Raw genomic sequence first — 11,442 nt, 5'->3', positions numbered from 1 at the left:
TTCTTGGAAAAGGCTTGCTTTGCAAAAGTAATGGCCTTTAAACTCATTCCATGCAATTCTGCACACTTTTAGCATTATTAATAATGATAATTATCATCATCTAACTATGGTCAGGTTGATGGTATAGTTGCTTTTCTTACATGAATTTCTGATCAGTGTAATAAAGTGGGAATGGGAAGACTTTGTAAAGAAGTCATGTGGCTGGCTGAAACAAAGTAAGAATAAAAAAACACTAGAATGAAGGTATTGTATGTGGGGACTTTGGAACAAAGTGATAAGTGGGATGCTATGCTATGAAGTAAGTTATTTTTATCATCATAAAGTAGTATAACTTGACAACTGAATCACATTTCTAGAATCAGGGCTCACCTGAAGGATTTACTGTACAGTACTCTTATATGAAATGTTAAAACTATGGGGGCAAGACGAAGTTAAATAATCCTAAGTCCTGCTTTTTGCCTCTTAACCCTGGCTTGATCTTTTTACTTCTCATTCCTGAATTATTCTGTTTTTTTAATTCTCAATCCTGACAGTTGAACAGATAAGAGGTGACATGAAAGGGAGCTGCAAAAAAGCCTTTCTTACCAACTAAATATGAATGCAAAGCACAAAGTGGTCACTACCTACCTAAGCATGGAATCAAATAAGAAGAGGAACACAACAGTGAGAAGAAAATAGGAAACTTCATCACGAAGTAAGGACCAGAAGCAAAGCCAAATGGCTTCTGGGTAACCATTGGCCTTAGGCTACAAACTTTCATGCAAACCACATTAGTTGTATTCAGTCATCCCACCTTGAGAACCACAGTCTGGTTTTAGATATATGATGCAGCTGTTGAGGGAATAACCTTTGAATAATTGCTATGGGTACATTTATTTTCACCCACTGGAGAGAACAAGCCTTGTGTTACAAATCTATTTCCTTGAGCCAAAGACCTCTGTTACGTTAAGTTGAAAGTTTATCTAAACAAAACACTTGAAAATCTAATTATAATTTATCTTATTCTTTATGAAAATCATGATAATAAGTAAAGACAACCACACTTGGAACTTTTTAATATGACAATTTTATGTCTGTTTCATAGACATTCATGTGATGGTGGTATAGACATTACAATAGTTTTTTTTTATATAGATCAGGCCTACATATGGTTTCATTTTACAAAGAAGCAGTTTTTTCAGACGAAAATTCAACATGTTAAAAATCTAACAGTACATCTGTAAAGGAATATTAACAGTCCTTTTTACATGTACGGTTTATTCTTCATACTGTAAAAATCATAAGAAATTAAGAAAAGTTCTTCAGATAATCTGCCAGTCTACAAAAGTTCAGAGATTCAGAAGTGATAGTTGTCATGAGGAAAGATAAATGAAATGATTTGTCATAGAATACGTGAACACTAGACACTAATAAATAAATCAATAATCATCATATTCATCTTGATACTCATCCTCTTCGTAAACTCCTGTTATTTTTTCACTCGATATTAGGTCAACAATCGTGTGTAGAAGCGCTCCTTCTTTGGATGACCGGTTCCATTTGGTCATTCCAGGGTGACTGATCTTGTACTCAAGAAGGCGGTCTAACTCCTCTCGCAAACTCTGTCGGAAAGACTCGGTCAGTTCCTCTTTTACCAACAAGTAAAGTAATGCCTTAAAAATAGTTTCTTATCAATACCAAAGACGCTGACCTCATGAAGGTCATAAGGGTTCCTGTGTCTGTAGGAAAACATGGCATCTGTCCTGATTAGCATTCCAGCACAATTCCTCAATGAGTTTGCAGAAGACCAGGCTCCTGTGACGTGCTATCCTTTTCACCTCAACATTACATTTTGCATTTTGATTTCATCTTGGAAACATGTACTAGTTCAGCTCAACTCAAGAAAAAGTGACTTCCCTAATCCCTTGAACTACTGGTTCTATGCCTTTTGACTTCTTAAACCCCTTGAATCTGATTTGCCCTTTTGGTTCAGTAAATGTTCACCTTCTTTCCTGTCTCACTGATGTTTGGTTATCTTCTCTGTGAGACTTCGCAGAATCTTCTGGCAGTATGCTTGAGATCACCGAGACGTTTGGAGAACTAGCATTAGTTGGTTACTGTAACTTTCTGCTTAGGCTTTATAAATTCTTTCTATAAACTTATTTCTCACTTTTTATCTAACACCTCGATACAGTTGTTGATGGTCCAACATCTGCTCACTCCCATGTAAGTAGTGGCATTCCCAATGGATCCATCCCAACACCTACTATTTTCCTTCTCTTCACCAGTGACCTTTCTCCAGCCTCTTCTACTGCTGGTGCTTTTGCTGGAGAATCAGTCTTCCTTATTTTTTTTGTACCTTCACTTCACAACCTTCATCTGTTTTTCAAATTTCATACTCAAGTGCTCTCCCTTAATCTACCAACTCTGATCCTGTGAGCTTATCTGAACAGGAATCTCATAATTTATTGAGGGTACATACAAAATAGGGAACATTTGCCACAATACAGGCAGCGTCCGGTTAATGGCGGGGGTTCTGTTCCTGGCTGACAGCTGCTAGCCGAAAATTGCTGATAAACCGCTTAACGGCACCGTTAAATGGTTATTGGTGTCGATAAACGGTTATCGGCACCGAAAACCTGGTTAATGACATTGCTAGCCAAGCGCTGTAACACCATGATGCCATTAACCGATGCCAAAGGTAAGCAGGGACTGCCTGTGCTCATGCTTTCCAACTAGTACTAATAAACTAGCTCTGCTGAAAAACATGAGATATTGCACATGGAACCATCATGAAATCTTCAGCGTTTTGCCCAAAGCAGCCATTTTCAAAAGGGCCACAAGCAACAATAGTTTCCTAACCAAGATTCATATCAGCCATGGAAGTATAACATGATACTTGGGACATAGCAAATTTACCATACAAACTCCTTGGGAATTACTATTTGCATAATACAAGAAAGTTGCTGAAAGCTAGATGGCTGTTATGTTCAGAAAAATGTACAGCAGTCTTGCTTAGCCATCCCCACTGTTGGTGTGAGCTGCTGTAGACCTTTACAGCCCAGAGAAATATTCTTTCTTCACCTTTTATTCCCTAAATGGCAGATTTATTCTGATACCCATGGTATGGCCTTGTTATTATCATTAAGTACTTTAACCAGACCAAAGAGTTAAAATACTTCGGCTGCTTGTCAACACTTCCGTAAACATTTTCAAAATAAAAAATGGTCATCATTCATAACAATAAATAAGCTCATTCCTTGGGAATTTGAAATATCGACCACTGAAGCAACAGACAGACCTTTACACTAAACAACTGCAGAGGTCACAAAAGGAGATAAACCAGATATGCCACTGCATATGAGTGGTATTACACAGCAGGCAGCACTGCACCCATAACTACAATTTCATGTCCCCCCCACACCCGACCAGCAGTGAGTGAACACATTTAATCCTCCTACCCAATGGGCCCGAGATGGTGTGCACATTACAAGTAGGAAGTATCACCCTGAAAATAGATGTTAACAATAACTTCCTTCCTTGGGGATTCCTACCATCCACCACTAAAGTAGAGGGCCGACATTCAGACCACAGAGCTACAGAGGGCATAAAAGGAAAAGAACCAGATATGCCACTGCATATGGATGATATCTTACCAGGAACCACTACACCCCTAACTACTTCATCCCCTTTCCCACTCCACCACTGTGAGAGGGCACATTCAATCCTCCTACCCAAAGAGCATGAGGTGATGTACACATTATAAGCAGGAAATTGGTTTATCAAGCTGATAACCCTCTTTATATATTTAATTATCTGTACAAGTTAATTTTGTCTACAATTCATTACACATGCTTTCACTTTCATTTAAATAATAATAAAAACAAATGTACTACATGACAAAAATAATTGTGAATGTGCTACCTCCCATCTCCTGTTACAGCATGCACCTATTTATGAAACAAATACTAACGACAACTATAAATAATAAATAAGTATACAAGAAATAGAAAAATACATTAAAAAATACAAAAGAGAGTCACAAACAGATAAATCAAGCTCCAAAATAGGGTCATTGCAGACCCACTTCTTTGACCCACAGCTGCAGTGACTTTACTGATTTTGCCATTTTCATCATTTCCTTTTAGCGACTTCCCACTGAAGTGTCCAACTACTTTAACTTTTCCTTATTCCAATTTCCAATTGTCATTCAAGTACAATACCTTTGATGGCCTTGTTATACCTCTTTTAAGTAATGAAACAAAATACTGGGGAATCTACAAATATGGCTGGAAGTATATTGGCTTGAGAGGTATCACACTCAAGAAATTAAACAATAAACTTATAGTGCCTCTACTCATTATTTACTTAATGACGTGCCAGAGGACTATACATCAGAGAGGGAACCAGTTAATTGAAGATTTCAGTCTTTCATCATGACTACCAGCCCATCCACAAGAAAATCACTATTCATCAATATTTGTCTACGTATTTTTTTATGTATTTAAAACACAGATGATTACCTTGTTATAATGATCAGAGGTAATGACAATAAGTGCCAATCAGAGTACAGAAAATTCTTCCATTTTAAAAACTTAAAGATTGATATTTGAATTAAAGTCAAGACCTGAATAAAAAAAATAAGCAAGGTTGAGTATAAGATTAACATCTCAACCTTGTAAAACACCATGCATTGCTACACTGCAACAATTGGGAGTAGTGTGGTCCAGGTAGCAATGGTTCACAATAAGGTGCAAGCCAACAGGGTAAGAGTAGAGGAAATCTGTCACATGTGACTGCCAATTAGTATTTAAAAAAATAACAGTAAGGTTATGGTTGAATTTTAACTGACGTACATTGCCAAATCTGACTGCCAACGGCCACATGAATAATGATAATGATACGACAGGTTACCAGGATGTGTCATGTTTCAGTACCAGACGAAATTAAAATCATCATTAGAGGCACCCGAGAGGAATCTGTCATCTGAATAGCCCTTCATCTTATCTTTATCAGGTTTTGAGGGAAAACGCTTGAACAAGAATGGTCAAACATCTATAACGTGTGATTCCCAAATACATTTACTTATGCCTCATCATTTATTCAAATCAAATGAGACATTTTTATCATTTTTCAGAAAACAGGCTACAACCTAAATTGAAAAACATTCACACAAGTACTTGTTGAATAAGTTCTCCATAACTGAGGAACATATTTATTTATTGTTCATTCACATCAAGTAACAATACGGGCAGTCCCCGGTTATTGATGGGGGTTCCATTCTGAGGGTGTGATGATAACCGAAAATCGCAACTAACCGAAAATCTGCAATTTTCCGGGCTGTTTTGGCAATTTTTGGGGTTTATCTGCGCCGAAAAGCGCTGATTTTTGGTTATCACGCCTCTGTTAGTTATGTATTGGCGCCAGGACCCAATTATCAGCGGCGATAAGTGGAAATCAGTGATTTTTGGCGCCGAAAATTTCCAATTCTCGTCACTAGACAAGCCCCATAAAACCGGATCGCCATTAACTGAGCCAGCCATTAACCGGGGACTGCCTGTCATGATTATATAATTTCATAGAAAATAGGGCTGTTAACCTGACTTAAATAAAAAAACATTCATTCTTAAATACTTATTGAATGGTTATCCCAAATTTGTTATACATATATATCATCTGCAGCTTACCTTTACGAGGTGTGCAACGTGCTCGGATGCTCTTACACGGACAAACCCATCCACGTCTATGAGAGCATCTTGGGAGTTGTAATTCAGCTTTTTACCAAAGAAAAGGAGAGGGTAATTTGGTACCATAGAGGAGTCATGAATATAAACCTGGAAAAGTAAATTGTACACATTAGCATGCATCATCTTGCCCAAACAAATATATGGAAGAGATAAAAAAGAAAATTATAAAAGGGAAGAAGATCAATAATAACAAGAGATTATTAATAATAACAAAAGATTTACAGCTGATACTGAAAAATATCAAGGAGGTGAAGAACAGAGAAAATAGTGTAACATGAATTAAAGTATTTTATTACAAACAATAGTCAGCATTAACATGAGAAAAGGACAAGTTTCACAAAAAGTCCCAATATATAAGGACCCAGACTTATGACTGCATAGTGGCTTAGGGACTTTGCATTTTTGCTCTCACCAACCCACACATTACACAAGTATCAGCCTCTGCATAAACAGGTAGTCAAAGTAAAAAGTTACAGTAAAAGCAGAAACAATATATAATGGATACAAGATTGGAAAAAGGGTGCAATTGCCCCACCATTATCAACCCATTTTCACACCCGAAAAGCAAAATATAGTTATTACGAGGTATCGTTAGTGAAGGGAGTAAGAAAAGACATTCACGTGGAGGTGAAAGTTGAGCAATCTGGAACCTTGTAATTCTTACACATTACCTATTTTTAAGTCCAGATCTTTGTGTATCTATGATTTACTTGACAGCTTTAGCATTCATGTGTATTTTGCACTTGCTTAATGTATTTTGTGTTTAATAACCATAATATTTCTTATTATTCACTGCTTTCTGCTTCAACTACCGTACATTTATTTACTTCTCATAAATACATGAAAATGTAGAAACCAAGTCAAGTAAAATAATTAAAACTGACTTATTTCATCTTTCCAGTTTTTTTAGGACTTACATTTCCTAAGGAGTTAAAGGTAGATAAGACAAATAATTCAAAGTAAAAATTATGCAGCAGATGCAAAGTCAACCCACTTGCTTTTCCTTCATATACTGTACATACAATACTCATTTCCATTTTCGATAAACTAAAGTGAATCCTAAGTGCTGTACTACCATAAAATTTCTTATGTCAATTTTATACCTGACACCAATTTGCAAATATCTTGTTATTGTACGTAGACAGGATAAAAAATTTGTGAAATTATTTGTGTTCATACAAGGCATTATTCCATATCTATTTCATTCATGCAAGGGCTTCAGTGCCTGAACTAACATATCAAAGCTTTACATAATGATAAAATTCTTATTCTAATTCAGAATTTAACACAAGAACAGTAAAATGATACCTTTAACTGATGTTAATTAATAACTGCCCTGTTTTCAAAAGATTTGAAAACAAAAAAAGCTGACTGTTTTATCAAGATATTAGAAATAATGTATCATAATTCTTATTGCTTTCATTTTTTACTGAAATGTACAAACATTCAAATGGAAATAAAGAGGAAAAAATACGAATGAATAACAATAAATATAAAAGAAAAACTAGAGCAAAAAAAAATTTAATAAAGATATACAAATAAAAAGCAATAACTCAGCATACTACAACCTACCTTACTCGACTTGATTTTCTCTCTGTACATCAGCCAAGGACTCTCGAAGAGACCCTCTTTTTCATTGACAGACTTTGGGTGGAGATGCACGCGGCGTTCATAAGCCGTGAGCATGGGCGGATTTCTGTTGGGCTTTGGTTTCCTTACGGGTAGCGCTCTCGTTACATTTGGGTATAGGCCTGCAGTTATGATGGCTCTGACCAGAGCAAGGTTGTCAGAATTACGATTTGCCTCCTCTGCAAGCAGGAAGAAAACATTGTCATAAAATTAAATGATGGAACCAAATGCCAAGTGAAAGTATGTCATAACTAAGGTGGACATACACAAAAAATTAAAAAAAGAATAGGCCTTTGTTTATTAAACATGGGGCTAATCCTTTTATGCAGCTAAAGAGAATGCTAACCTCTATAGTAAGAAGTCTCATTCCCTATACAGTATATAGCATGTACCTGAGGGTGATGTTTATTTATATGAAGTGATGCTTAATGGTTTACCAGTGAATATAAACAAAAATCCTATTCTCAACTAAATATTTCATCTGAAACCTATTCCTTTTTTTCCGCAGCTGGAGAGGTAATTGCAAAAAACTATGTTCAGATACCCCCCAAGCCATCATACAAACAATTCTTTAACCATTAGCCTAGAAACCTCACAATTGTTGCCAGGCAATGGAAAATAATTTTCTTTCTGATGCAGTAGTCATGCAATGACATCATCGTAAACATTTTTTGTCTGATTTCCACTTGATGAGTTCTCTCTAATCTCTTTCCATATAATTTTTCCATTAATTTACATCTGGTTTGGGTATTCCGCATCTTCCAACAGGTCTTTGTTCTGCTACTTCCACAACCATTACAATCTTGATTATTATAGCCAACTGAAATTAATATTAAAATTGCTCTTCTTATGAAAATGGAAATTTCTAGCATCCTACACAAGGCTCGTCAACTTGGTTTGAACTGCAATTATTCAAGCAATAAACAATTTACTAACTTTTGAGTATGAGAAATGAGACATGATGAGCAGAGAACAGCAAACCTTCAGAAATCCTGAAGTTTCCACTGTTTGGAAACGTTGCTATTGAAATAATAATCAGTAGCCATGCTATACTAGAAATCAGTCTGGATAATTGTAAGTAGCAAAACTATACTAAGGATCAATCTGAAATTATTTTAAATAGCAATATTATGCTTGGAATGAATCCAAACTATTCTAAATAACAGAACTGTACAAGAAATCAATCTAAATGGATTAGCAACACCAAACCTACCAGGAGATTATAAAGATAAATATTCTGCTGGAATGTAAACCTGACCTTACCTGATCGAGGATTTTTGGTGTTTACAAATTTGTGATCATACAAAAGACCCATGAATTGTTGACGCATGTTCCTGTGGAAAAAGGACACATTACTTTTCTTAGAAAAAAAAACTTAAGTTACATTCTAATTTTAAAAAAAAAAAGGTGAAATTTACACAGTAGCGATGAGTTCATCAAGATTTTCTTGACTTAGCCACATTATTGCAAGTTTTTTGCTATGTCATCTTTTCAGATTGTAATTAAGCCACATTATCATTAAGGTTTTCGCTACGCCATCTTTCCAGATTGTAATTATTATTAAATAGTTTAATCAGACCACTGAGTAAACACTCTTATCTGAGGAACAGACAAAAGGTAACAGACAAATGGCAAAGCACCTCGTGGATGGTTTAACCTGTTAAGCGTTACTTATGGGAGACATAGCTGCTCCCATATCGTCACATTTTCTCGCCTACACAGATGTCACTTGGTCTATACTAGTTTGATTTTTATGTATTTTTTACAGTGATATTGTTTTTGTAAACATATTAGGATATTAAACAACATAGGATGAGAAAAGACGATCGAATTTATTTTGCATTTTTATATCCTAAGGATTACATGAAAGAAACGTAAAAGGTAAAAATTATTCTTTTGTACGCAATTCCTGAAACATAGAGCTGGTAGAGCAATGAATGGTTTCATTTCATTTACAATTGCATCATACCATTTTTAGTGCACATGATGCTCTAGGAAATCTTTCTACATATTCACCTAGAAGCTGGTTGGAAAACCTGTTCATTTCTGTTACAATGTGCTCCATGAATTCATCAATAAACTTCTCAAAAAACTCCACAGGGCTTTCCTTATAAATTTCACACCTTTGGGTGAACGAAAGTAAAGGGACTCCTCTCCCTACCAGTTACTGCCCAGTCACTTGGCAATGCGATGCTTGAATCTAAATTATGACTTGCTTCAGAATCAGATAAATCTTCTTCACTGTTTTAGTTAGAGACTTCTGAGCAGCTACTCAGAGTCTCATGGTCATCATCAGTCCCTTCATCAAGTACTCATAATATCTCTTCAGGCAAAAGGTTTTTTTGTTACTTTGGAATGCTCATTATGAAGGAAAAATGGGATCAAAACAAAAAGAAATCAATCATTCATCAATGAACGCCTGAAGCATAGCTGTAGCGGGAGACGAGAGGTAGATGTCCTCTGTCACGCTGTCTTTCCATTAACAAAAGTTTCCATATACTCCTAATTTAGATAACAGTGTTGCCAAATGATGTTCCTACAATTTGTATGAGTGAAGTGCACTTCTCAGCTTGATCAGTCCAGCACCACCCTTCAAAGAGGGAGACCGTGTTACTCTGTCGAAGGCGGTGTGATACATGATGCAGGAGACTGAGATATGCCGTTGGTGGCACTTAACAGGTTAAAGAACATCTGGTAATACCAAATGTAATATATAAAGTATACTGGAAGCAGCAGCCCAATCCCCCATAGTTATCTGTAGTAGTAGACTAAATTATTACAATACATAATAAATCAGTCTACTAAATCAATGAATTACACTATTAGAGAAGTTGGATGGCTCTATCTGAAGAGACCTGGGGAAGGGCCAAAGGTGATACTGCAAGGAACCTTTACCATCCAGGTCTATAACATAGAGAAGCCTGATCTAAGAGATGAATAATATAGTCTCTCATAAATTCTTTACTTTAAAAAGTACGTTAACTTACTTGAGTTGGTACAAGACAGCGGTCGAGAGGAAGTTTTCCCTGACAAACTGTCGATCATTGTGACCTTGACAAGCCCGTTCCCACCCATCATACACGTACACGTACATCATGTGATCGCTCTTGGTGTTCTTGCTGAACCGTTTCTTAATGGTGTCTACTATTTTCTCTTTGCCCTGCAGAAAATGAAATATAGAACATAGTAATGTTTCAAGTTAAAAACTTCATGACCAAACTATTCCAAGTTACAGTATTTGTTAAAAAACACCATTACAAATCTCCCTCTACTTACATGCTCATAGATTTTCAAATCTCAAAAATGTTCAGCACTATTAAAGTAAGATACAACTTTGTAAGAAGATATGGATTTCCACTCTATAAAGTATAAGGAAATAAAATCAAACCACATCTATGAGTTAATTAAATTTGTAAATAAGAGTATTACCTGATCAATTATTTAAATATGAGTGACATCAAATACCTTATAATTACTCAACGATTACCAGCACTAACTTCAACGAACAGCCATTTATACATGATATATTCACTTACCAAAGGAACAATGAAAGGATCCTTGAATGACAAGCAGGCAGCCACTGTCAAAATAGGCCCAACACAAGAAAATATTGCAGCCATAAGAAGCATACGACCAGTGAGAGGATCAATCGGCAGTCGTGCCAAATGGAAGCCCAACGGAGTGAGATTTTCACTTTCGTCGAGTGCATTGATGGTTTCCAGCATCTGGAAAAAATATCACAATTCAAGTGTATGTAAACATATTGGATAATCATCTTTATATATTCATTTCACGACTTCTTTTCATAAGTTTCTAACTTGTAATAAAGTACCAACTATAGTGTGGCTTGTGCATCGTACTTTATCTGGCACAAAAGATCTTTTGCAGGCTTCCTTTCGCCCACTGCTTCGCAGGTATCTTTCCTTTATTTTTCTTTGTAGTCTTTGGTCTCTTCCTACCTAGCGTCTGTCTTATTTCATTATTTAATACTTCAGTTTTCAATCCTTATGATAATTCTTCAGACCTTCACTTCAAGTCTTAAAGTGTGAATCTGTGATCTGATTTAAATGTTAAATCATTCTGCTTT

At 35.9% G+C, this 11,442-nt stretch overlaps 1 protein-coding gene across 2 annotated transcripts in view; it reads right to left on the bottom strand.

Annotated features, from left to right (window-relative positions):
* Nucleotides 1-1,039: 1,039 nt before the first annotated feature.
* Nucleotides 1,040-11,442, bottom strand: part of LOC136856048 (ATP-dependent DNA/RNA helicase DHX36-like) — a 46,836-nt gene continuing 36,433 nt past the window's right edge. For both annotated transcript variants that reach the window (XM_067133612.1, XM_067133613.1), the window contains exons 14-19: nt 10,892-11,080; nt 10,343-10,515; nt 8,619-8,689; nt 7,299-7,534; nt 5,667-5,813; nt 1,040-1,601 (exon numbers count right to left, since the gene is read on the bottom strand). In XM_067133612.1, the coding sequence (XP_066989713.1) occupies nt 1,419-1,601; nt 5,667-5,813; nt 7,299-7,534; nt 8,619-8,689; nt 10,343-10,515; nt 10,892-11,080 (999 nt within the window). In that variant the 3' untranslated portion in view covers nt 1,040-1,418. The remainder of the gene's footprint in view (nt 1,602-5,666; nt 5,814-7,298; nt 7,535-8,618; nt 8,690-10,342; nt 10,516-10,891; nt 11,081-11,442) is intronic.

The sequence above is a fragment of the Macrobrachium rosenbergii genome, chromosome 34 (assembly GCF_040412425.1).
Source record: "Macrobrachium rosenbergii isolate ZJJX-2024 chromosome 34, ASM4041242v1, whole genome shotgun sequence".
NCBI lineage: Eukaryota > Metazoa > Arthropoda > Malacostraca > Decapoda > Palaemonidae > Macrobrachium > Macrobrachium rosenbergii.
Note: the sequence above shows the minus strand (reverse complement) of the source record. Positions and strands in the feature narration are given on the sequence as shown.